Source organism: Fusarium tjaetaba, assembly GCF_013396195.1.
Source record: "Fusarium tjaetaba strain NRRL 66243 chromosome Unknown NRRL66243_c0000069, whole genome shotgun sequence".
In the NCBI taxonomy this organism is placed as follows: Eukaryota; Fungi; Ascomycota; class Sordariomycetes; order Hypocreales; family Nectriaceae; genus Fusarium; species Fusarium tjaetaba.
This window is the reverse complement of record NW_023501265.1, coordinates 68,255-93,338: the sequence shown is the minus strand read 5'-3', so window position 1 is coordinate 93,338 and position 25,084 is coordinate 68,255. Positions and strand designations below refer to the sequence as shown.

The following is a 25,084-nucleotide window of genomic DNA, read 5'->3' as shown; positions in this document are numbered from 1 at the left end:
CTCCTCGCGGTTACTGGGGGTTGAGTCCGAGCTGTGAACGTCACAACTCAACGTTCTCATAATTCTCGTGGAAGAAGCCACCTAGAGCCGTGCATTTCGTCCAGTCATGTAATTTGAGAATCAGTATCAAAGTAAGGTGCGCTGATATCGTCGGATTGATACCTTGAGCATAAGATGGTACAAGAAAAAGGGCTCAAGGTGGCAAGTAAAACTCTATTTCCCATGACATTATTAGCCGACTCATGTTCACATTGATATACAAGACTAGCTTTCACAACCGCACGAGTATTTAGACTTTGCGCGGAATAGAGCAAGTTTCCCATCAGTCATTTAAAGGCCAAAGCCTAATCGCATGCGCAGGAGCGGGTTCCCTTGTGTAAGCTTTGGTATGAGCAGGTTTAGACCTATGAGGCTCGCGAGTCAAGGGGAAGGATCAACTAACTTTTGAATGTAGATGATTAGACCTGATATTGACTTGTCCTTTTCTTGGTGGCTACCATGGCTTGCCAGCAGCATGGCTCATCGCTGGTCACATGACACCCAGAGATATCGCCCCACTAATGACTGGCTTCTGAGGTAATTGTGGTAGGCAGACCTCAGCTGATGGCTCACATCACGCGCCTCACACACGTAGGCAGAAACGCCTCTACCGTGCTCAAGATTACATATTCAATGATAATTTGTCGAAAACGCACTAAAGTGTAGTTTTTTTTTATATTCCCTCGTCTTCCATATTTATTCCTGTGTCGTATCTAACCTAAGACGGACTTTAAGTCTCCCATATACAATCCTGTCTAAATATATCCCTTTACGCCTTCTCTGGTCCTTGAGCGTATTGCCTCCAAAGAGGGTTCTCCAATAAGCTCTCCATTGCACTGTTCTCAGTACCGACGAATACCTCCACGCCAGGACCCGCCTCAGGTCGATCAGGCAGAATGATGTGCATGGAGTGAGTCACTCCAACTGAAGGCGGTCGAATAGCCTTGATTTGGCCACCCAGGGCAGGGCCCCACTGGATATCATAGAATGGAAACTCTCTCCATGATGAGAACAAGGCATGATTCCCTGGCATGTCGAGAAAGATGGCAGGTATCAATCGTGATACATTACCGAGACCATCTACAAGGGAGCTGATAGTGGCGAGGTACGTGTCCTTGGATTTGTTCACGGCGCCTCGGACGACGAGAGCAATGTCTGCTAGGCTGACATCGTCATGTTCTAGAATCTTCTCGATGTCCATGACGGCTGGCGCAAACCCAAGAATGTTGCCGAGAGTGTGCTTGTGAACAGGCTTTCCAGCTCGACGACGAGCATCAAGCGCCAGACCAACCATAGATGGTCCAGTAGGTTTATCCTCACCCTCCTTCTTCCCATGCTGAGCTGTCATGGTGCATCGCCAGACCAATGCTGTCAAAGCATCGGTGGTGGAGATGTAAGAAGAAATGTCATCTGACTTGAAAAGCTTTGCATTCCGAGGCTCAGCAGCCTCTTTGAGTTCTTGGATCTTCTCAGGGGAGAAGTAAAAGATGTGTCCGTGGTGGATGGGCGAGGCTAGTTTCGGTGGGGGACCCTCGGGTGTGAAGGGTACTTCGATATACTCTGGGTGATCCTCGGGCTTGCCGACGATGGTATCGGATGGCTTCATCAACTTGGCTCTATCGTCGCAAGGGATTTCGGCTGGGCTCGTGATAGGTAGGCCCTGAGCTTTGCGGACCTCTTCAGCGAGGATCTCGGTGAACTTGTACGCCGTTGTTCCATCGATGTAGGCGTGGAGGAAAAGGACATTGAGTAGCAAACCACCCTTGATAAAGTTCAGCTGTATCATGGTAGTGTTCAATCGATCTCCAGCACGAGGCCATTCTCCACCCAGACCCCGTTGACAAACGACATCAGGATCCAGAACAGAAGTAGGATACCCCCGACGCTTCAGCTCCTCAAAGCTAGGGAAGTCTTGATCTCGAAGATCCTTGACAAGAAAGTCATGCTCAATCTCATCACCATAATGACGAAGCTGCAACAGCCCAGTCTCCAGGTAATCAGCGGTAGGAACAGCTTCACAACCCGCAATGGGCGTACGCTCCTTAAACGCCGAATAAGCCCTTTTAAGAATAGATGTTATCTCCTCAGCGTTGTAGCTGTCACCAAGTTCAAAGTGAAGAAGGCTTCGGATCCATCCCATAGGACCAATCTTCTCAGTGGGAAGTAAAGGGGGAGCGAGATCAGGAAGTGGTGTGACCTCTTCGGTAGCGTTGGTCTTGGAGTGGAGAGCGGGTTGGTCTATGACCAAAATCTCTGTTTTAGCGGGAGTCATGATGAAGGAAGGGAAAATGTGGGTATGGTCTGGTTGCTGTTCGCTTTCGTGGAAGGGAGCCTGGCTTCTAATACTTGGGCAAACGAAAGAGCTTGACCAGGCGAAGGTCGCCACGCGGAGAGATGGACTGTTTCGGTCTTGAAGATTCGTGTTATCCATGTGTGTTTCAGGGCGTGCTGCCGAGGTGGTTACATTGTTGTCCCGAGTATGAGGATCGACAGCGTTGGTTGAGGAAGTTTGACGGGCTAGACGGGGACCAAGCTTTCTTGGGCAGCTCGCTTGGGACTGTAGTGTTGCGATAGAGGTCTACTTCTATCGACTGACCAGCATTTCGGGTCAGGTTCAGAACAACTTAACAAAGCCGTATGGCTACATAGCCAATAGGGTTTTGTTCTTCTATCTTCAGGACCTACTGAAACGTTGTATTGGCCGATTACGTGTTCATGACCCAGCAAGCCGCTCCAAGCAATCATGTTTCAACATCGGAGAAACCACACAAAGCAGCATCCAAAGTGGAATTTCGCCCAGTGGGCCTTCTGAAAAGCCAATATCGGCTTCCAAAAACGAATCCTCGGACCAAATCCGACATGCCAGAGCCGTTAACAGTCCCAGGATCGTCTCGACTCCTTTACCTATCTGAGAAACTAAACCCGTGATAGCCTCTAAACGCAGATAACGCAAAATAAACGAACCCCTCAATGAAACATTACAAGCATTTGCCGTGGATCCCAGCGGGCCCTGTCTGCATAACTTGGACCAAGCCCTGAAACGTGCTTTGGGCCGGCTACAAATCCCCGTAATATCCGACCGGAAGTACGTCGCGGTGACAGGGATTTACTTCCGGGTGGTGCCATTCCAGAGCCGCAAGTTTCGTCTTGGCAGTTCATCTCCCGTTCTGATAAGAGTAAGACCTCAATATGCGCATCGTCACTACTGATACCAAAAAAACATTGTACTAAATGGCGATGTAGGCTGTTTTTAAAGGACTGAGGTGTTTTAAAGCATGTTGAAGCATTTTAGAGAGCAGTCGCTTCGATGCCAGAGGCCCCTCGAAGGATTTCTCATTCTCCATAACAGCCAACAAAAGGTAGCATCGGAGTGGACTCCAGCCCCGTCCAGGCCTGCACCGAATCTTCACAAATGGCCTGTTTTGCTTCATTCCGCGTAAGTAAACGAAGAAAAGAACGAGCCCGTAACGGCGAAAGATTTGCAGTGGCCTGGCCACTGGAAAAAGAAACGATGCTGAGGTCCTGTGTCTCGCCTTGACTAGGCTGGTAAAAGCCCATTTAACTAACCAACAGCCAACTTGAACTGCCCTTGGTGTTTATTGTGTTCTGCATGCAGCTAGTCTGATAAGCAGATATGGCTGTTGACCCTAACATCGTAGCCATCTTTGGACCACCGCCCAACGGGCTGGATCTCGAGAAGAATGTCATCGCCACGTACAACGTCGTCGTTTGTGTTGTTCTCGGTATTGCTGTCACAGTTGTTGCTTTGCGGTTTTACGTGAGGAACATGAAGTCGGCGAACATTGAGATGGATGATTGGGCCGTGTTGGTCAGTTTGGTAAGTAATTTCACCGAGGTGATCGGGTCTCTACTGATGCGATGCAGTTTTGTGCTTCAGCAACTGTCGCTATGACAATATTGGGTAAGCTGTCTTTGTCAATACTTGGAGTCTTCGTGTTGATAGGTAACAGCTGGAGAGCATGGCTCTGGAGCTCATGTATGGTCAATCAAGCTCACGACTCTTGTTGACGTCTTCAAGGTGCGTCCACAATGTCGCTCGATCGCTCACCCCTTCTGTACTCATCAACATCAGATCGTCTACGCCGAACCTTTTGTATACGCCCTCGCCGTCACATCCGTCAAAATCAGCATCCTCCTCCTCTACCGCCGCCTCTTCCCCCTCGGCATCGACAAAAACCGAGTCTACACAATAATGTTCTGGATAGCGACCTTTTTGACGACCGTGTACCCATTCATCCTCTGGATCACCATGCCATTCGCCTGTCGACCCGTCAGTCATTTCTGGAACCAGTATCTTGGGGCTAAGGGCAAATGCATCGAAGTAAAGCTGTTCTTCCTTGTTCTTGGGATCATGAACATGATGAACGATATCATCATTTTGACTGTTCCGATACCAAGAATTTGGACACTGCATATGAACAATAAGACTAAGATTTCTATCATTTGCATTATGCTTCTTGGCAGTTTGTAAGCGATCTTACCATTCTAAGATGAGTTACCAGCTGACTTTCTGTAGTGTCTGTGTTGCCAGTATCGCGCGTATTTACTACCTCTGGGGCTTCTTCCAAAACCTCGACGCGACATGGTGGATGGGTTCGTCATTCGCGTGGTCCAGTCTCGAGCCCTCCGTCGCTGTCATCTCGGCTTGTCTCCCCACGCTAGCGCCTCTGTTCCGCATTAAACGCATCAATTCTACTTCACGGGGTACACCATCAGGACCAACTGACCTCTCCAAGTCTGGTTCCAAACACTTTCAACTCTTCAGTGTGAGCAGGACTAAGGGCAATGCTTTTGGCAGTGACGATGATGAGGTCGAGTTGACATATGATGTCGGGAGGGGCGGGACTGGAGATGGGTCCATCTGGAAGAATCAGGGGAGCTCGGCTGCAGAGTAAGGGATTGTTGTCCAGACGCAGGTTTCGGTGACACACCAAGACAGGAAAGGCCGTACGAGCACTGATTAGACATTTATTTTTTTGAAACGTGCAAAACAAAATAGACCCCTACAAGTTAGCCACGCAATGTTAATGGCACAAGTCAGCACTCTCTAAATAAAACCACTGTATACTCCATCTCTGTTCTCTCAGATCGTAGCTGGTTTTCTACCACTTCCGCAATTAACCAGTGGTCCCGACACTTAACTTTAGTAAGGGGGAATCTGAAGTCAGAACAGCGGTCACATAAACAATATACCCTACACTCTAAAAATTTCATTTTACGCCTCAGGATTTCACTGAGTTTAAAGAAACAATGTTTAGAACATTTGACCAAAAAGAGATATTTCATGCACAAAATCAATTTACTACCAACGCCACGTGTACTATTGAACAATCTGTGTATACTGTCTATCAAGCAAAAACTTACATGCTCCCAGTCTCACTAGCAAAACTGCCGCAACCCAAACAGAATCACAATCTGTGTGATTTCCCCCTGCTTACCCTCTATAGATGAAGTTGAAGATCATCTTGAACCCCCAGAGCCCCACGTTTTCCCCAGTCCTGACAATTACCAGCTGTTAAGAGTCCGACGCCCTCCAATAGCCTGGATCTTAACGAGTTCCTTCTCCAGGATGTGAATATCAATACGACAATTCGACCGGATGAAGCCGTTGAGCCCCTTGTGGAACTTCTGCTGCGCTTTCTCCTGCAGCATAAGGATCTCCCTTTCAATCTCCCCACGTCTTCGTGCCTTGCTCATCTCGTCCAAGTAGATGAGGTACCCCTCTGGGACCATGACAAGATTGCCTCCTTTCTTGACGCGATAAGGGTCCTTGCCGCGCTCCTTTGTCACCCAGTAGTCAAGTTCAAACTGGTCAATCTCCTGTAGCTCACCATAGCCATGGCGGCCAACCATGTGGCTGCCATCGTTGATGGCTTGCTCATACGTTGCGGCAGTGGCGGGATCGAGGCGCAGATGCTCAATCACGTAATTCATACGGCCCTCTGGAGTGAAGAACGTAGCTGTTCTTCTGCCCGCCATGAAGGCAGGTGGTCCATCCATGTGTGCTGGTGCTTCGGCGGTGTGAACCGGTGGTTCCGCCTCGTAAGCGGGTGACGATGGAGGGTCCTGGGACGACTTCTTGTCGCCTCGGCTCTTGATCCACTGCTGAACTTGCTCGAAAGGCATTTCGACGTTAGTTTGCCAAAGATTTAAAGATGTGTTAGAAAGGGAAGGAGCTTGAAGATTTGTTTGTTCAGAGAGGATATGTGTCGGGATGAATGCTATGAAGAGCTTGGTGAGGAGGGAATAGAACTGTCACAGTCGAGGAGGAAATTAACTATTTATATGATTTTTCTCGCGATTTGAGTTCAGCTTACTTCAATTCTGTTCATATCAAGTCCAGGGATCAACTAATTTGGATCGATATGTACACCAAACTTATTCACAAGCCAGATGAACATGCTGATGATATCCTCATAATGCTCGATATACCAGATAATTAGGGCTCTAGTTCGCTTCAATTGACGAACTGAGCAGATGAATTCTTATGCTATTATATAGAACGTCGTGCCTCATTATATGACTGACAGTTGTGTGTTTTGTACACACATATGAATGGTTGTTCAACGTGATCCGGATGCTTATCAGCTGGATTTCTTATCTTATCGGTTTATCGCTCGCAGTTTGGCTCAGTATTCTCGACAGAAGAACAACAACACACATGCAGACAAAAAGTCATTCTAATGTTTTTTCAGCTAATCCTTTTCAAGATATGATTATCGATTTTAGGGTTTGGCGCGACACGATCAGCCCCAAGTGGCTGCAGCTAACGATCGCGTTCCCCTCGCTCATCGTTCTCCCTTGAGATCTTCAGCTGTTCCCTCACCTCAAAGCTCACGCTTACAAGCTTGCTCACCCTTCGAAGCCACTGTAACCTTTACGACATTTCGTTCTTATTCCTTTTTTTTTCTCTCTTCGAAATGTCGGATCGCTTTGATAGCTTCCCCTTCATCAGCTTGCTGAGTGGCTGGGGCGTCGTGAGGTAAGGCTGAATGGCACCATGAAACCGGACTGAACTGACTGATTGTTCCTTGCACAGTGGCCCTGGATTATTGTAAGTTCCCTCAAATCTCATGAGTGGTTCCTGAACTTACTGGGTACAGCATGCTCCGCAGCTTGGTATCCGGCCTCTCGACCGCTACCGTCGCCGGCGTCTCAAGCGGCATGGTAGGCAGCATGATCTGGGGAACAGCAGGCCTACCCTTTCTCATCGGTTCATCTCTCGGCTTCGCATTCGGTAGCTACCGATGGTACGAAGTCGCGACCAGAGAAGCCATGGTTCAACTGGAGCTCTACCCTGCGCTGTTGCAGATGCACATCACCTCCAACTTTCCCTGGGTGTCGGGTCTGCATAGTCAGAAACGGGATTGGTACACGGCTGAGACGTTTCGCAGATCGTGGGTTATGAAGAGCATGTTGGTGGTTGGCTGGCTTTCGGCTGAGTCGTCATTGCATGAGATTCGTGAGAGGAGGGAGGCGAGATTGGTTGAGGAGTACGTCGCTGCTGAAGAAGAGTCAGAGTGAGCGCGTCCACTAGCAGTCAGAGACTTACTGACGAAGTCGTCTTGTTCAATATGTCGAGGTCGATAGCTCATGAATACATCGACACAACACTGTCACTGTTCCTCTCATTTCTGGTGACATTTGGTTAGGGCCAGTGGTGGTGGCTTCTGATTGGACCATGCAGCAACGCGTCGGTCAGATCAACCCCGCTTTTGAGATGGCGTTCTTAGGGAGCGAGAAAACACGAGATGTAAGCTTAGGGTGACTAAATAAATTCAACAAAAGGTCTCCCAATTTCATACTAAGTTATCTGATCATTTTTGTCACCCAGACCCAAGGTCCCGAGTTTTATTTTCTCCCCTAGGACATGCGTGTCCCCATAAGCTTGAACCACGCATGAACAGAGAGGCTTTGGGCATATCAACACAAGAGAATGACGAGTATCAGCTTCTAGTTCAAATGAACAACAAGAAATACAAGTGATACTTTAAAAGGCGAAACAGCTTTATTTATACCGAGTGAGTCGCGTGAATCACAATTGAAACACCAAGCGCTGACACATCCAGATCATACATCACCACAATATCCAATGAACGACTCTCAGCTTCAAAGCATGGCTTCCATCGCCCCAGCAGCCAAGCTAGCCGTCCTCATCGACGCAGACAACGCCAGCGCATCCATGATATCCTTCGTCCTCGCTGAATTCGCAAAATACGGCACCACTTTCGTCAAACGCGCGTACGGCGACTGGACCAGCAACCGCCTAAACGGCTGGAAGCCCCAGCTCCTCCACAATTCCATCCATCCCATGCAGCAGTTTGCATATACCACAGGGAAAAACGCCACAGATTCAGCCATGATTATAGACGCTATGGATTTGCTGTACTCTAACAAATTCGATGGTTTCTGTATCGTATCGAGTGACAGCGACTTTACGCGTCTTGCGTCGAGGATCAGAGAGTCGGGATTGGTGGTTTACGGGTGTGGAGAGCGCAAGACGCCGAAACCGTTTGTCACGGCGTGTGATAAGTTCATTTACGTTGAAAATCTCGTGCCGAGATCTGGAACTCCGTCCCTTGAGGTTGATGTTGCTGGACCGTCGACCGCGTTACCATTACCGCTGAATGGGGGATCGCCGAGCGAGAGACCTCCTCGCGGCCACGCTCCAATCTCGGCGTTTACAAAAGGGAAAGGTCTTTTGATGGACCCGCCTGCGCCTGCCAGAGGCTTGCTTCCCGAAAAATCGTCTCCAGGACCTTCAAATCGTGTACAAAGCGCGCGTCTTCCCGACAATACCAGAATCGAGCCCTCCGACGTAGTGCCGTCCGTTCCTGCATGGAATAGCACAACAAATGGCAAGCGAAAGAGGCTCGACTCCGATGATCCTAACAGTCCCAGAAACAAACCTCGAGCATCCTCCCCAGAACCAGGCGAGTTGCAGGAACCTGAGCAACGGCCCGTCGATGATCAAGTCATAGAATGGCTTCGCGAAGCAGTTGAGGCAAGAACCGGTGAAGATGGGTGGGCTGGCCTTGCGCCTGTTGGAATGCTTATGAACAGATGGCATCCGGATTTCGATGTTCGAACGTATGGGTTCAAGAAGCTGCATGAACTGATGGCGTCAACAGGGCTGTTTGAGATTATGGATCAGCGCCCTGGGGAGGGCAAGCCGATTGTCAAGTATGCGAGGTATCTTATTGACAAGGACGATGTAGGTTCGGTTGACTCACCTAGGGAAGGAAAGAAAACTTAGGATCTTAACCCTAAGTAATAAAAGTATTTTAGGTATATTTAGCCTAAATTTAGGTAGCTCTTTAATAAGTTTATTTCAGTACCTTATCCCAAGGTTGGAGTATTTTATTGCCCCCTGTGGATTACGCCTGATGGGAATATCGTCTCACGACAGCTAAGTTTTGCCTAGATAAGTGATTTTATTTAAAGCGAAAAGGTATAGAAATTATTAACATTGATAAATGTACAATCTCTGTGAATTCTTCTCCTGTCATGCACTGCCCCAAACATGTTAGGTTAGTAACCATACAAAAATAACAGCAACTCCTGTCTTGGTCTCATAAGATATTAATATCGCGTCCTCCCCCAAAAGCATCCGACATTCCCTCTCCACCCATCAGCCCATATACAAAAGCTTCCCCGACTAAAGAAAAGTCCTCCGTCCCCTTAATGTTACGAATGATAAAAGGCGTCTCGCCACCATGAAGAATAGCCACTTTGTCACCGATCTGTGCATTCCAAGGCGCCAATCCCATGTAACCCCGATAAGTCACCAGCAATGCGCGATGCGCACAAGCGTCATAAATGCGCTTTATATAACCTCCATACTTTTTCTTTCTTTGCGAGAAATCCCCCAATGGATGTTTCAGCACTTCGCCAGTTTTCAGAACAGGCACAGGTCTTATCTGGAGAAACTGGGCATTCATCACAACCTCAAGCTCCCGTACTTCTCCCTCAAGTGTGACCGTCTCATATACTCCCCTTGATGCCATATCTGGGAGCTCACGACCCCATCCAGTTCGGTCATACCACGCCTCGATATAAGCCCAATCATCACTCTCAGCAGCTTCTGCACCTGCATAATCAGCTATCATTGTTCTCCAGAGGGCGTTGGTGCGACCCTCAGCGCCACCGTAAGGGCAGTCTGGAAGCTCAATCAGGGCAAGACTTTCCCACTCAACAAGAGCGTTGATGCCTTTCCTAGAAATAGGGGGCCTGTTAAGTTCGGGATGCCATACGGGTCCAAGTTGCCTGATTTCATCAATAATCTGCCCCTTCAGAGACAGAACCCGTGGGTTGGAACCAATATGTAGTGCCGCAGTAGTGTCTCCGGATGCGAAATATCGAGGCTGTGATGACGAAAAATTGATCAGTGGCTTAGGGTCCCATCGAGTTGGACATTCCCAGTTGGCAACCCATGAGGGTAATCTAGAAAGCCTCTGTCGGAGAAGCTCTCTTTCATTTCGCAGTCTGTGCTCTCTCGCCGTCTCTCCGGCTCCATACACAACCTTTGCACGGCCAAGGTTGTCCCAGATCTTGGACCATCCCGGTGAGAGTTCTCTTTGCTTGATATAATGCTCAGCTCTCGCAGCTTGCTGGCCCTCTAATGGACTCGATTCAGTAGACTGTTTGTTCCTATCCGTGTTGTCCCGAAACAGAGACTTCTCCTTGCGCGGTATTCTCTCCCAGCCATCAGGCAGTCTCGCCCAGCCTCTTCTCGGAGTCTTATCTGGTCCATCGAAGATTCGAGCCTGGATGTCGTAGTATCTCGACTGCTCCAGGACGCTGTATGCCTTTTGCCGTTGAGCGCCAGTTTCAACGCCTGACCAGTGTCTTGTGCAGTTCAGCAGATGTAGGTTGCCTGTAACTTGGATCATGGTTCTTGCAAAGTCACGATACACCTGCGGTGCATCGAGATGATAATCCGGGCTGATGTGGGCAGCCACATCAGCATGTACAATGCCCAAGAATCCATAAATCCTGTCATGCGCAACCGTGCACTCTAAGCTTCTGAACTCGTATAGCACGTCCAAAAGGTTGAGTCTCCCGCCGCTCGAATGCCATTGTTGGCGATAGCTCGAAATAAAGTTGTACATCTGATCCGGAAATATATCTTGATCACTCAACTTAATACCAAACACCTGAACCTCAGCCTGCGTCCACTTAAGTCGCTTGAACAAAGATGCCACTGCATCCCATGTGATGACATCGTCTCCGCATATTATCTGGATATTCTTTGCCAGAACGACCTCTTGTATGATCCAAGTTCGCCGCCACCAGGGCCGATCAAGAAGTTCACTGACCTCCCCATTTATTTGCTCCTGTATTAATCCGGATCGATTCATCATCGCAATGGAGCTTTTGAGAGATTTGAGGAACGGAAGTGTCGGCTTGCCGTAGTCATTGTCAATCTTCCACTGATGCCAGCCAACACTAGCCATCCTATTCTGGAGTAGTCTCAGGCCCATAATACTGCCATCAGTAGGCTCTCCCAACCAGACCAAGACGTTCTGTGCTTGACCGTAGATCTTCTGCATGAGGGGAACTTGCGTACTTTTCTCGTCCACGTCGGCTTGATTGATGCAGATTGCATCTATCCATAGCACTCTATTCTTCCTCTTCCATCGCAATCTGCGAAGCGCTGCAGCGGCATTGTCTCCCACCAGAAAATCGTGATTACTGAGTGAGATATTGCAGCCATTTCCGGGATCGCCCCAGGTGTACGATAGAGCCTCATAGTTGGGGTTGGAAGAGAGAATGGCTGGCTCTAGCATACACTGAATAGGAGCGTCGTGCTTCAAAGCGGGATGAAGTATCAACAGCCTGATCTGACCATCAGCTGATCGCAGAGGATGATATGGCGAGGAGTTCATCGTTTGCTGCTTGCAACCATTCAAATTGCCAAGCTGTTCTTTTTGTCTGATTACCGTTCATTTAAGTTCGAACTTGCTGGCGCCTGATAGCTTGGCAGGGGGGTTGAAACTCTGACCGAAGCGCTGTGGCGTTATGCAGTTCGCTAATGGTTGTGCTTGATTGGTAGTAGTCTGCTAGACCGAATCAGCCGCTCGAGCTCAGTTCAGTGTAGCCTCATTCTTACCAAGTACCTATGAAATGACACGAAGAAGGCTTCTATCAAACCACATGGGCATTTCTAGCGATCCTCCTTGGAAAGAAATTCCGGGTTGAGGCATATCTTCCCAACCTTGAATTCAATATGGGATATTCAAATTATGATGAGATTGTCCTCTCGATTACGTGTTTCCAAGACCGCAGACAATTATCCTGCTAACTCGGCTCTCGCTGGAACAACAGGCAACTCAGACTTGCCCGTGTCTTGCATCTCCGAAGCTTCTACACTATGCACCTGTTTCACACCCCTAGACGGTTTACCATCTCCATCGAGCTCAGCTTTCTGGTTACCAGATTCAGTAGTACGAGTAAGCGCACCAGGTGGTCTCTTCGTCTTCTTGCCAATCAAAAACCCAGCACCGAGGCCGAGAAGGATAAGACCAGCTACACCGACTCCTGCGCCAATACCAGCCTTTGCACCAGTCGACAGACCGCCATTACTTCCTGAAGATGATCCCCCACCACCCCCACTGGAAGTAGTGCCTCCTTGCTTTGAGCCCTCGTCCTCAAGATCTGCTTCATCTGTCGGCGTGCTGGGTTTACGCTCAGTCGCAGGCTTGGTATGGTTCCCAACGCACTTATATGATCCCTGGACAATGTGATTGAGGAAGTGTTCATCAAACCAAGAACAATCCATGGTCTTGTCCCCAGCCAAATAGAAATCACCCGTAATGACCTCGAGACCAAAGAACTCGACGTCGGTAAACGGTCCGGTCATATTGATGTTATCAGCCTTCTTAAGCAAGTTGGCCGTAAAGTTGAGAAGGCGAGGGTTGTCGTGTATCTGTAGATCCTTCACGTAGTTCAACCTTGGTACTGAAAGGTCATTCAGCGCAATGTTCTCGTCGATACCGAGCGTGCAGTTTGCCGTCCTGAGACTCGGAAGACTAAGCTCTGAGAAGAAGTTGGAAGTGAAGTTGAGCTTGCCCTTGAACCAATCCACATCGTCACCATGTACTTCACTCAATAATGGTAGGCTGGCGTTGACAAGATCCCTGAAAATACCGCCAGCGTCACCGCCGCTGGTATGGGTGGCAGGATCGCTGCGGCCTCCGAGCTTCTTGAGATTAGGCACTGACAGATGTGTATCTCTCCCGTTATCCTTGACGCGCAAAAGTCCGACATCGGACAGAGATAAAGAGATGTAGTCGAGGTCCGGGTTACTTTTGACGTCGACCGTATAATTCACAAACTTTAGATCATCCAGCTCGACACGCTTTATTCCACTATTTCCGAAGATCGTGATCTCGCGTTCAACCTTCTCCGCCGATGAGGTGAAGAGTGCACCACCGGTGGCTTGAAAGTCGACACCTGAAACGCCGATGCTATAAGTATAGGTAACGTTCAAGTACAGATTCCCCGCCGAAGACTGGCTAGCTCCAGAACTGATCTGGAACCCTTTCGGTATGTTGAGTTTTGGATCCGTATTAATTGACACGTCGCCCCATCCCCAATATACACCCAAGCCATCGATGGTTCGCAAAGCAGGGAGCGTTATGTTCAGATCTCCTGGTGTCTTGGTAATCTTCCCGCCGGCGCCGTACATCAGAAGGCTACCGGTGACGTTCTTGAGCGTTGAGCTGTAGAATGTAACGTACTCGTCCGGGAAGTCGTGGTTGTACGTGATATCGCCGATGAGAGTCTCGACGCCGGTCATGTTGATGGTTCTCGTCACGTTGATGAGATGGAGATCGCCGGTGTACGTTGGGCATGATGCTGCGAGGCTCGATACTTGGGTCGCTTCGGTAATTGTAGAAGTTTCGTCGTTGGAGCAAGCTGGGAATAATTAGTCATGCGCGACGCTGCAGAACATAAGGTGTGACTTGCCGGCAATGACGCTTCCTATATGCCTTGATAGACATATTAATAGCCCCAAACGGGTCGCGCTTTTTAGAGAGACCATTTCTCCTTCTTCGCTGTTGCAGATGCGATGAAAGAATTGGAACGAGGGATATGCGCGCAATGGGGGAAGGGGTCTTAAGACATGCCCAGCGACTGCGCTTCAATCAGCCTTGACTGGTTTCAATTAAGCTTAAACAAGACTGTGGCGTTAACTAACTTTAGCCCGTGTGACTCGGTAGCCCAGGTCGCATCAGAAGGTAAGCAACAGCGCAGGTTGTCATATAACCCTGAGTGGACGCTTTCGCAAGTCGCATCTCCTATACATTGAACGTCGACAGACTGCCGGTTATAACTAATTACATGGCTTTACAATATTCATTAGATCGATTCTCTGTTGGCCTGTTACATTTGCAAACAGCAAATATTTGTGACTGTGGTGGTCTTGGCAAAGCACCCCTGTTCAATGAGGCTTTCTGCGATAACTTCCATTCGGTAGACAGTTTCAGCTCGGACAACGTGGCTGGCTGTAAGATTAAAATGCCTCGAACCAGCCCTTTGAGTGGTCGACATCGTACGGATAGGAAGCGATTGAACCAGCCAAACAACATTATCAGGTCTCTCATCTGATAATTAATTACACAAGCGTGATAATAGGAAACTCATCCTGCGCGTCAAGTTCTGGCCTACGTCCCAAAGCCTTCTCATCAAGAAGCCCAAATCCCAACCTCTCATACTCCTCTCCCCCATCGACTTTCTTCACCACTACCGAATGATAAGTCTCCCCATCCGTATCTTTAGCCTTCAACAATATAAGCGCAAAAAGTTCTTTCCCCTCCAAAGTCTTGACTATCTTGAGTGCTTCCTGCGGCGCATCATCAGCAGTAAAGTCAAAGTCGAAGCGCGCATGCGCCTCATCATGCGCCGTACGAATCGGAGGGTTGTTGTCATACTTGAACCCTGGTTTCGTAGGATCCCAGTCTTTGACGTCGAGGTATAACCGCTCCATCGGTGCTTGGATCTTTAGCTTTCCGCTTGTGACTTCGCCGTAGATATTTGTGCCCTTGAGATCAACCTTGACATCCAAGATCCTGGCAACTTCCTCGTAAGGTGCTCTTACCCCGAGGCCAGGAATTCCGTCCATGGAGGCCCATGACCAGGATGGTGCTCTGTACTCTGAAACCCTTCTGCATTCTAGGCTTTGCCAGACAAGTCCTTCCAGCAGTCTCGATCGCCAGAGCCCGACGACGTACTCGTCTTCAAGGCGTTTGGCAAAGATACTCGCAAGACCAGAGATGGCAGGGAGTTTATCCGACGGCTCTGTCAGTTTTCGAGGGCCGTATATCCAGAGAAGGCTATACCATGACTGATACAGGCTCGCTTTAGGATCTTCTTCCTGCGCTTCTTCATCTTCGGGCTTCTTTTTCTGGTCCTGTCCGTCTGGCATATCATGCACATTGACAAATCTCCAATCGAGAACCGTACCATCCTCCCCTCGAAATCCCTCACTGCACTCAAAGAACATCTGCTGCTTTGTATAAAGCAAGGTTCTATATGGCAACACTCGCTCTTGAAGAGCCCAGCCCCGATCAGACAGCGGTTCATCTGGTAGGCTCACATAAGAACTAGCCCCAGATTCTTTGTCGATAGGAAGGTTGAACGCCATGACCTGCCCACTGGTCTCTCCGGATCTATACTCGAACTTCTTGTATTCCCTTGGCGTTGTCTCGCTGAAGAGTCCTTCTGAGTGATCCTTTGCTTTTGAGGCTGCAACCGTTATGTACGAGTTTGCGTAGATGGAGAGCATTTTTGCTGATTCACGCTCCCAATCGTCGTAGTCGCCTTGACAGATGCAGATGCTGTCAATCCAAAGATATCTCACATGTAGTTCTCGTGCTAGTTTAATCACATCTTGATGCGTTTGCGATAGGTCAGAAATGGCTATTTGACGTTTGCGTTCTTCGAGTGTTACTTTGGTGGTTGTGAATTGAGGCTCTGTGCCCCAGCAGTAACTGCAGAGCAAGCGTCAGTGACTTTCAGATTCAGAATATAGTCAGGAGAAATACCTCAAAGATATGTATTTTCCATATTCCTGCCCGTCTGTTTCCCTGAGCTTCGCATATGGGCTTTCGGGATCATCGCCCACGTCAACAACTCGATACGGCAACAGCTTGTCTCCGGGGCTGCATTTTGGATGCTCATTACATGCAGAGACCCAGTCACAAACCCTTGTTATCGCCTTCGAAGTTCCTCCATACTTCTCAACGGGTCGTCCGCGAATGATCGGGGCCAGAGGATCACCTAGGGCCATTAGTCTCGCTACCTTCTAGCGGAATGTTCAATCTCACCATCATCTACACAAAGCCCAATGGTGGCTACAAGCCGTACATTCCTCTTGAACGTGTCATCAGTCGTACTCATGACCCAAAACCCATCGCCTCCGACTTCTCTCTTGACAATCCACATCTCCCATAGTGGCCAGCCATACTCCGATATAGTCCCGGCTTCCCACTGGGGCTTGAGCTCTTCGAGTTCAGCCTGGCATAATTCGACCTGAGTAAGTATCAGTGAGCAGATACCGCAGCTTTCATTGCCCGCGGCGTTTCGTAGAGCATCCAGGCTCTGATGATGTAGGTAGCCTCGGCTGTCTTCGGGCCAATGGTGAAAGTCTACGAGATATGGATATCCGCTCATGGATGGCCATGAGTCAGGTGGGGCTGTAGGGAGATTATCCCACGGGATTTCTTTGCAAAGATCGCACAGCGCCATTTTGACGTAATTTTGAAATTGTGGTTCATGCTCTAAGTAGGCAACAGCGTGAAGCTCGGATGTCAGATGAGACATAAGTGAATGCCTGAGGCACTAACAGATAATCCCTGCTTCACGGCTGGGCTCTCTTCGTCTTTCATATGTGACTACCAGTAAGACAAGTTAACAACCATGTATCCACATTGAAGACATGCAAAAACTATGTTAAGTTACTAGATCTCAAGGTGAATACCATGGCATCATCACTTACTAGTTGCTACTCACTAAATTCCCCTGATATCTGGCTATGCCTACTGTCAGACCTCCAGAACACTCAAGTACAGTTTTCATGCCGTAAATATATGCTGAGATAATAAACATAGCGCTATGATTGATCGATATCCCACTTCTGAACTTTTTAAACTCTATAGATATCTTATCATCTATACGGAAAATCGCTAACCCCATTTTTGCAAAAAGACATTCAGTCTCCAGAAATCAAAATATGTGACCCCCACTCCTGGCTCACGAATGATGATAGACAAGTTCGACAGAAAAACATTTAAAAGAACAGTTATCCATATGGAAACTATTAACATATAATTGACAGGTATCTCATCATTAGAGTTTCCCCGTTTACTAAAAAACTGAAGGTTATCGGCAAGCAGCAGCAGCATCCGACAACAGTGAGCTACCCTACATATTTCTGCCAAGGAGAAGAGCTGACCTTCCCCAGTGTCTTCATCTGAGACAGAAGCTATTACAGCAGTTCTCCACGCCTACGGAAGTGCTCTCAAAGAACGGAATGTCAAAGAAACAGTCGCACTCTACACCAGCGATGGCGTAATAATGCCTCCCCACTTCAGCGCCAGCGCAGGAGCACAGGCTCTCACTGAGACGTATGAGCGGATCTTTAACAGCATTCAACTCACTATCACCTTTGACATCGATGAAATTGTCTTGATGTCGCCAGAATGGGCTTTCGCAAGAACTACAGCAGAAGGCACCAAAACTATGCTGCAGACTCAGACATCAGAACCTCATTCCAACCAAGAGCTTTTTATTCTGAAGAAGGAGGATGGGAGCTGGAAGATCGCGCGATATGCCTTTTCAACTATGAAACCACTTGTACAGGACGGGATTCGACGTAGCTAAGCAAGATGCTTTCTATCCGAAGGTATGGCCATAAATCAATTGAGATTCCTCAATATCTAGTTCATTACCGCAAATGTTTCCGATAAACACAATTCAGAGATTATCTCCGGGATTGGGAGGATCAGCTGACTCCCCTATCCCGTTTCATCCCATTCTTGGCTGTCTCGGAGCTATCCGCGTATTCATCCCTGCATCACATCCCCAAAACCCCAAAACCGAGAAATTTGAGTTTGCCGATAAGAAACATCGTCGAAAATACGAGATGTAAGAATAGGCGTATTTCCTCGCGTCATCTCCCAGCGGTGAACCCTTAATCAGCCCAGTATGAACTACCGGCCGAGCGTGCCCAATCTGGACCGGACCGAGAAGCTCCGCTGAGCAATTCTTCCGTGGAGCGCTTACACCGATGGAATAATATTCCCCGAAGCCTTAGGTCTGCCTTGTTTCAGCGCCCGCTGAAACTATTAAGGACCTACACCGAATGCCGAGGATGCCGCAGCTATAAGATCACCACGATGTCTTTTTTTTGTTTCAAGCACGATGATATCTATCATTACTCATAAACTCTATCGACAATGTGGAAACTCCTCGTCAGCGGCTTTGTCGCCGTCGCGTCCCTCAGCGGCGTGAACGCTGCTTATCCTAACCCTGGTCCCGTCACCGGCGATACTCGTGTTCACGATCCTACGGTTGTCAAGACTCCCAGCGGTGGATACTTGCTGGCTCATACTGGCGATAATGTCTCGCTCAAGACGTCTTCTGATCGAACGGCTTGGAAGGATGCAGGTGCTGTTTTCCCCAACGGTGCGCCTTGGACTACGCAGTATACCAAGGGCGATAAGAACCTCTGGGCCCCTGATATCTCATACCACAACGGCCAGTACTATCTGTACTACTCCGCCTCCGCCTTCGGCCAGCGCACCTCTGCCATCTTCCTTGCTACCAGCAAGACCGGTGCATCCGGCTCATGGACCAACCAGGGCGTCGTCATCGAGTCCAACAACAACAACGACTACAACGCCATTGACGGAAATCTCTTCGTCGACTCTGACGGAAAATGGTGGCTCTCCTTCGGCTCTTTCTGGTCCGGCATCAAGCTCATCCAGCTCGACCCCAAGACGGGCAAGCGCACCGGCTCAACCATGTACTCCCTCGCCAAGCGCGACGCCTCCGTCGAAGGCGCCGTCGAGGCTCCCTTCATCACCAAGCGTGGAAGCACTTACTACCTCTGGGTGTCGTTCGACAAGTGCTGCCAGGGCGCTTCTAGCACGTACCGTGTCATGGTTGGACGTTCGAGCAGCATTACTGGTCCTTATGTTGACAAGGCTGGTAAGCAGATGATGTCAGGTGGAGGAACAGAGATTATGGCTAGCCATGGATCTATTCATGGACCAGGACATAACGCTGTTTTCACTGATAATGATGCGGACGTTCTTGTTTACCATTACTACAATAACGCTGGCACGGCGCTGTTGGGTATCAACTTGCTCAGATATGACAATGGCTGGCCTGTTGCTTATTAGAGGACTGAACTGGGGATTGGATGTGACCTGGAATCCATTGTCTATACACGAATTGCATCTGTAAATACTTCAACTTTTATATATATCCTGCATGGCCATCTGCCACGAATAACATACAAATCTGCAGCGAGAAAAGGTCTATTATGATAGTGCATGGACCCTTGTGTCAATCGCGGTGACTATGCGACAAAGTAACAGTGGCATTGAGACACAGACGCCATGGCTCCAAAGCCTCGGAGTAACGATGTCCTGAAATCCTTACCGTAGTCCATTCAAGACTAGGGATGAACAGGAAGCAAGCCGAGGGATCGTCCCACCGCGTGACCAAAACGTGGTTTAGTCGCCCCACGATCTCGGCAGGTAGTATTGGAGGTTTATACGAGCCCAGCTAATTGCCCAATAACTCGAGCGCTTAAGCACCCCGCAACGCCGATCCCCCAGAGTCAATGCGGGGGAAACATCTCGACTTTGCGCACGAATAGAATCACAGGAATGGATGGTCTACCCCATGGAGAAGAATGTTCGGTCCGTGACGGGCCGGAGAACTGGTAATTGAATAATGGTTCCAGGAAATGGTGACGCTTGGCGATCTGGTGGTGATATATAGACCGTGTAAGTCGCCGTTCATCGTGATGTAGCGAACCGCGAAACAGACCCTACGAACCGTGTTCAGATTTCCCATCATGCGTCTTCTATCGTTCCCCAGCCATCTCCTCGTGGCCTTCCTAACCCTCAAAGAGGCTTCATCCCTCGCCCTCTCGAAACGCGATAGCCCTGTCCTCCCCGGTCTCTGGGCTGACCCCAACATCGCCATCGTCGACAAGACATACTACATCTTCCCAACCACCGACGGCTTCGAAGGCTGGGGCGGCAACGTCTTCTACTGGTGGAAATCAAAAGATCTCGTATCATGGACAAAGAGCGACAAGCCATTCCTTACTCTCAATGGCACGAGTGGCAACGTTCCCTGGGCCACTGGTAATGCCTGGGCTCCTGCTTTCGCTGCTCGCGGAGGCAAGTATTATTTTTATCACAGTGGGAATAATCCCTCTGTGAGCGATGGACATAAGAGTATTGGTGCGGCGGTGGCTGATCATCCTGAGGGACCTTGGAAAGCGCAGGATAAGCCGATGATCAAGGGAACTTCTGATGAAGAGATTGTTAGCAACCAGGCTATTGATCCCGCTGCTTTTGAAGATCCTGAGACTGGGAAGTGGTACATCTACTGGGGAAATGGTATCCCTATCGTCGCAGAGCTGAACGACGACATGGTCTCTCTTAAAGCAGGCTGGCACAAAATCTCCGGTCTCCAGAACTTTCGCGAGGGGCTTTTCGTCAACTATCGCGATGGAACATATCATCTGACATACTCCATCGACGATACTGGCTCAGAGAATTATCGCGTTGGGTACGCTACGGCGGATAACCCCATTGGACCTTGGACGTATCGTGGTGTACTTCTGGAGAAGGATGAATCGAAGGGCATTCTTGCTACGGGACATAACTCCATTATCAACATTCCTGGAACGGATGAGTGGTATATTGCGTATCATCGATTCCATATTCCCGATGGAAATGGGTACAATAGGGAGACTACGATTGATAAGGTGCCCATTGACAAAGACACGGGGTTATTTGGAAAGGTTACGCCGACTTTGCAGAGTGTTGATCCTAGGCCTTTGTAGGTGGAATAGCTGATAATGTGTTGAGTTATGCACTATATTATTTCGAAGCATGGCGAAACCCTACCGTGGTACATGACTGCATTGCCGAACCATTTGGACCTTCACTTCTCACATCGCTAAAGTCCTGGTTGTCCTGGTTGCGTCTCACTATAGAAATGCTCGATCCTTCTAAAAAGCCTGGAAAAGAGAGTGTACGTCCTGTTAATGACCGTATCTAATTGGACATAATTGTGAGATCATCTAACAGGGAGGCCACAAAACTGAGGGTAATGGCCTGACTGATACAAAGACGGAATGTAGTGGATGTATTCTTCTTTGGTGGCTCTATCAGCCCAATACTGCCTATTCCATCAACCATAATGTATATTATGTAAGCAACTTCAAAGATGTTTGACCGCGACGTCGGGCTTGGTTCTGCATATACTGTCTAACCCTATTTTCTCATATGGCACCGACCGATACTCTGATGCTTCTGGCTTAATGCATATATATAGTGAACGTTGCTTAGTAAACATGAATGAGACTTGTTAGCCGAGATACGCCTCAACGAGACCCATAGTGCTCGTGCTATTCCTGTGAACCTTGACAACCTTGAACCTGGAATCCGCTTCTTTGAGCAACTTCTCAAAGTCTCCTCTAGTTCTTTCCTTAGACCCGGCGACCACAAACATACACATGTCACACTGTCGCGAAAGATGCTCCTGATACTTTGAGACCTCATTCAGCTCGGGTAAGACTTCCTCGTTGATGAGAAGAGGAGTTCCAGGCTTGCACTTCTCAAGCGCTGGGACAAGACCTCGAAGGATCTTGATGCAGTCTTCGTCCCGCCAGTTATGGAGACACTGACGCATGAAGAACGCGTTGGCGTCAGTGATGGGCTGATCCTTGAAGAAGTCATGCAGCATGAATGAGACTCGGTCTGCGATCTCAGATGGCAACTTTGCTTTTCCGTCTTCGAGAGCTTCAGGGCTAACGTCCTGAACGACAAAGCTAAGGTTGGGGAATACGGCTGCCAAGTCCATGGAAACATGACCACTCGCACCGCCAACGTCGACAACCTTTCCAGGAGCTTCAAGCTTGTCCCAGTGGAACCCATCGCGAAGGGCAGTGACTGAGCGGTCCGACTGAGTCAGCGCAGCCATGGCCTTTGCAAAGTTGAGGCCCTTCTCAGGGACATCAGCGTAGAATTGATACGGCGGCTTGCCATGACGAGTGGCGAACGGTGAATCAGCGTCTTTAGAACCGTTGAGATCATTTTGGACGAATTTGGCAGCGTCAGAAGCTGCCTTGAACATTTCGTCGAATTGCATCCAGAGGATAGCTTCCATGTCACTGTCTCGCGCGATGAGCGCAGAGCTTGCGGTGTGAGTGAATACATCTGGCTCGACTTCCTCAAAGACGCGTTGAGTCGCGAGATGTTTGATCACCCTGCGACATCGACCTTCATCGATGCCGGCTTTGGAAGCAAGGTCGGCAATACTGATCTTGCCGCCAAGAGGGACATGTCTGAAGAGTTTGAAATGAAGAGCAACTTGATATGCTGCAAGAGTGTAGTGGCTCATGTAAAAGGAGCGGTATTCATTTGCTGGGCCGTTGACGAGACGCAGAAGGTCTTGCGCTGCATCGTTGAGCTGGATCCTGGTAGAGTGAATATCGGCATCACCCTGGATCGCTTTGCTGTTCTGATCAAAAGACGGTTCCTGCTGATCAGTGTCCTGGAGGTGTTTCACGATGGTCTCCGTCGCCTGCTGGACAGTCTGTGCCAGCTGCAAGAGGTTGGACTGGGTTGTTGAAGCCATTTTCAAGAATTGATCGTAATAATTGTAAGATGCTAAATGGTCTCTAAGATGCAATTTTAGATGGAAATGAATTTTGAACAAATTGTTATAGATTCTCTCTTCATGCCAAGACTACCATAGCTATATTATATATATGTTGTTCAATCTGACATCCTCATTCCTGATTATCCTTCTGACAGGCGTCGGCAGCCATCTGACGTGAGGGCTCTATTCACGGTGTGATAAGAACATGCCGAACGTGCATACCGACAACCATTTCCACGAATTTCTGCAGCCGCAATCACCAAGTTCGCTACACAGCATCTCTAGTCTTCGGGTCCCGAATAAGCGGCATGTCCCGTCACCCAATAGCATTCCCTTCACCCGTCTCAGCCAATCTGACCACGCATGAGATCTACCACTCTATTGGCCGACACGCAACCGGCTTATCGAAAATCGGCGGCAGCTCAGCCGCAGTGACGCTCGAGCTCGCGAACATCGCGCTCTTGTCAAACGCGAGAAACCCTGTGCCCTCGTAGCACCCAACATACTCGGCGTCGATCTCGTCGCCCTTGATAATGCCGAGATCGACCCAGAGCAGGATGTCGCCGCCCTGCATTGCGCCGCCCGGGCCGTATGCTGACATGAAGTTACGTCGTAGCTTGACGTGGCCTTTGTCCCATCGGCCCATGTGCTCCATCTTGGAGAGGTCGGTCCAGTACAGGATCTGGGCTTGGCGGATGTAGTCGAGGCCTGGGAATATGCCACCTTTGTGCGTGCCGTTGGTGCCATTGATGCCATTGGTCGAGCCATTGGTTGTACCATTGGAGGCTGTACCGTTTGTTGCTCCCAGTGTCTTCTTTCCCGCAAATGCGTGGCATGCCCTCGCTGACACCATTCCCTTCTCCATACCTGCTGTCACAACATTCGTAACCCATTCCTTGGTAAGACCATCAAAATTCTCGTTCCAGTACTCGCGCTCCTTTTCCTTCATATGACTGTAGTCTTGTCCTTCAATAACAATACAGAGGTTGTCCGGGAATTTGGTGATCTGAGCTCTTCCACGACGAATCTTATCCGTCATAGGCTTTGGAGGCTGCCAGTCGTTAGAAGACGAACTGTAGGTGTCGCCTTCAAAGTCAGGCGTCATACGAGAACGATATGCTCCCCAATACCCGGTCTTCTCAGTCAGAGGGACAAGTTCTCCGCAATGACCAAAGCCAACTGGATCTTTGCCTGTACACTCATGCATAGCTCTAGTCGCAGGAAGGCAAACTGACTCCCTCCAGAAGCCAGCATCATCTGGAAAGGATCGCCAAAAGCTTTTTGTAGCGTCGCTCTGCCACCATGACTTGAAGGTCTGAGGTGAGGTCCAGTAAGTCATCCAAACCCTGGAGGGGATATTGTTTTGTTCTAGTCGCTCGACCGGGACACCGGCGTCCTTAATGAGATCATCAAACTTTTCGATCAGGTCGAGCTTTTCGGTACTTGGAGTGTCAGCATGGTATTGACATCCAAAGGTGGTCAGGGTAAAGTGGTGAGCGGCGGAGAAGCGAGGACGAAGCATATTGTTAACAACTAGTAATATCTCAATTGAATAGAGGCGAATTGATTCTATCTAGACAACGCTGTATCTTAATGAGTTTATATATTAGGAATGCCATGTCACTGATTCGCTGTCATGGCTCTACCTGTCAGTGCAATTGGTGCTTGGACAGTCCGGATAACAGAATTCCAGATCTTCCCCAGATCATAGTACTGGAAATTTAATACCCCAATGCAGATCATCTGGATACATAATCGTGGGGAAGCCGTTGGATACTTGATAACCGGATAGGATGTCGGACGCTAAATTAGCTAGAGGGGGTGATGTATCACGACACTACAAAGGGTTAGCTCCTGGTCTGAGAGTCACATATACAGAGTGCAGGCGTAGTGACAATGAATCAAAAGGATCTGTCTATGTCCATTGATATTCACTGCTTCGCGATCGGATCAAAAAATCGCGAGGGAGCATCAGAAATAGTAACGTGAGCACGGTGTGTTGTACCTGCTAGCTGCAGTATCATTGGTCTCGGAGGGCCCTTGCAATCAGTCTTTTCGACTACGACGACTAAGTTGTGGAGTAAGCCTGCCGTTGTATGAAAGTATC

General features: G+C 48.9%; 12 protein-coding genes across 12 annotated transcripts; 6 read left to right on the top strand and 6 right to left on the bottom strand.

The window, feature by feature from the left end:
- Positions 1-808: 808 nt before the first annotated feature.
- Positions 809-2,311, bottom strand: FTJAE_3584 (trichothecene 3-o-acetyltransferase; the record flags this gene model as incomplete). The annotated part of the gene is made up of 1 exon (XM_037349897.1): positions 809-2,311. One exon carries the CDS (start codon positions 2,309-2,311, stop codon positions 809-811), a length of 1,503 nt encoding a protein of 500 aa, XP_037209247.1.
- Positions 2,312-3,673: 1,362 nt separating this feature from the next.
- Positions 3,674-4,955, top strand: FTJAE_3583 (uncharacterized protein; the record flags this gene model as incomplete). Its single annotated transcript, XM_037349896.1, has 5 exons — positions 3,674-3,877; positions 3,925-3,961; positions 4,011-4,078; positions 4,133-4,527; positions 4,577-4,955. 5 exons carry the CDS (start codon positions 3,674-3,676, stop codon positions 4,953-4,955), a joined length of 1,083 nt encoding a protein of 360 aa, XP_037209246.1.
- A 610-nt stretch (positions 4,956-5,565) lies between these two features.
- FTJAE_3582 (uncharacterized protein) lies at positions 5,566-6,186 on the bottom strand (the record flags this gene model as incomplete). The annotated part of the gene is made up of 1 exon (XM_037349895.1): positions 5,566-6,186. The coding sequence occupies one exon, from the start codon at positions 6,184-6,186 to the stop codon at positions 5,566-5,568; it is 621 nt and encodes a 206-aa protein (XP_037209245.1).
- Positions 6,187-6,980: 794 nt separating this feature from the next.
- FTJAE_3581 (uncharacterized protein) lies at positions 6,981-7,584 on the top strand (the record flags this gene model as incomplete). Its single annotated transcript, XM_037349894.1, has 3 exons — positions 6,981-7,042; positions 7,100-7,114; positions 7,164-7,584. 3 exons carry the CDS (start codon positions 6,981-6,983, stop codon positions 7,582-7,584), a joined length of 498 nt encoding a protein of 165 aa, XP_037209244.1.
- Positions 7,585-8,176: 592 nt separating this feature from the next.
- Positions 8,177-9,316, top strand: FTJAE_3580 (uncharacterized protein; the record flags this gene model as incomplete). The annotated part of the gene is made up of 1 exon (XM_037349893.1): positions 8,177-9,316. The coding sequence occupies one exon, from the start codon at positions 8,177-8,179 to the stop codon at positions 9,314-9,316; it is 1,140 nt and encodes a 379-aa protein (XP_037209243.1).
- Positions 9,317-9,632: 316 nt separating this feature from the next.
- On the bottom strand, positions 9,633-11,948 carry FTJAE_3579 (WW; the record flags this gene model as incomplete). The annotated part of the gene is made up of 1 exon (XM_037349891.1): positions 9,633-11,948. The coding sequence occupies one exon, from the start codon at positions 11,946-11,948 to the stop codon at positions 9,633-9,635; it is 2,316 nt and encodes a 771-aa protein (XP_037209242.1).
- Positions 11,949-12,352: 404 nt separating this feature from the next.
- On the bottom strand, positions 12,353-16,812 carry FTJAE_3578 (uncharacterized protein; the record flags this gene model as incomplete). Its single annotated transcript, XM_037349890.1, has 4 exons — positions 12,353-13,980; positions 14,734-16,055; positions 16,110-16,344; positions 16,392-16,812. 4 exons carry the CDS (start codon positions 16,810-16,812, stop codon positions 12,353-12,355), a joined length of 3,606 nt encoding a protein of 1,201 aa, XP_037209241.1.
- An 828-nt stretch (positions 16,813-17,640) lies between these two features.
- FTJAE_3577 (ketosteroid isomerase) lies at positions 17,641-17,946 on the top strand (the record flags this gene model as incomplete). The annotated part of the gene is made up of 1 exon (XM_037349889.1): positions 17,641-17,946. The coding sequence occupies one exon, from the start codon at positions 17,641-17,643 to the stop codon at positions 17,944-17,946; it is 306 nt and encodes a 101-aa protein (XP_037209240.1).
- A 575-nt stretch (positions 17,947-18,521) lies between these two features.
- On the top strand, positions 18,522-19,469 carry FTJAE_3576 (arabinan endo-1 5-alpha-L-arabinosidase; the record flags this gene model as incomplete). The annotated part of the gene is made up of 1 exon (XM_037349888.1): positions 18,522-19,469. One exon carries the CDS (start codon positions 18,522-18,524, stop codon positions 19,467-19,469), a length of 948 nt encoding a protein of 315 aa, XP_037209239.1.
- Positions 19,470-20,152: 683 nt separating this feature from the next.
- FTJAE_3575 (alpha-n-arabinofuranosidase alpha-L-arabinofuranosidase) lies at positions 20,153-21,154 on the top strand (the record flags this gene model as incomplete). Its single annotated transcript, XM_037349887.1, has 1 exon — positions 20,153-21,154. The coding sequence occupies one exon, from the start codon at positions 20,153-20,155 to the stop codon at positions 21,152-21,154; it is 1,002 nt and encodes a 333-aa protein (XP_037209238.1).
- Positions 21,155-21,681: 527 nt separating this feature from the next.
- Positions 21,682-22,953, bottom strand: FTJAE_3574 (sterigmatocystin 7-O-methyltransferase precursor; the record flags this gene model as incomplete). Its single annotated transcript, XM_037349886.1, has 1 exon — positions 21,682-22,953. The coding sequence occupies one exon, from the start codon at positions 22,951-22,953 to the stop codon at positions 21,682-21,684; it is 1,272 nt and encodes a 423-aa protein (XP_037209237.1).
- A 394-nt stretch (positions 22,954-23,347) lies between these two features.
- On the bottom strand, positions 23,348-24,499 carry FTJAE_3573 (phenylacetaldoxime dehydratase; the record flags this gene model as incomplete). Its single annotated transcript, XM_037349885.1, has 1 exon — positions 23,348-24,499. One exon carries the CDS (start codon positions 24,497-24,499, stop codon positions 23,348-23,350), a length of 1,152 nt encoding a protein of 383 aa, XP_037209236.1.
- Between the last annotated feature and the right edge of the window lie 585 nt (positions 24,500-25,084).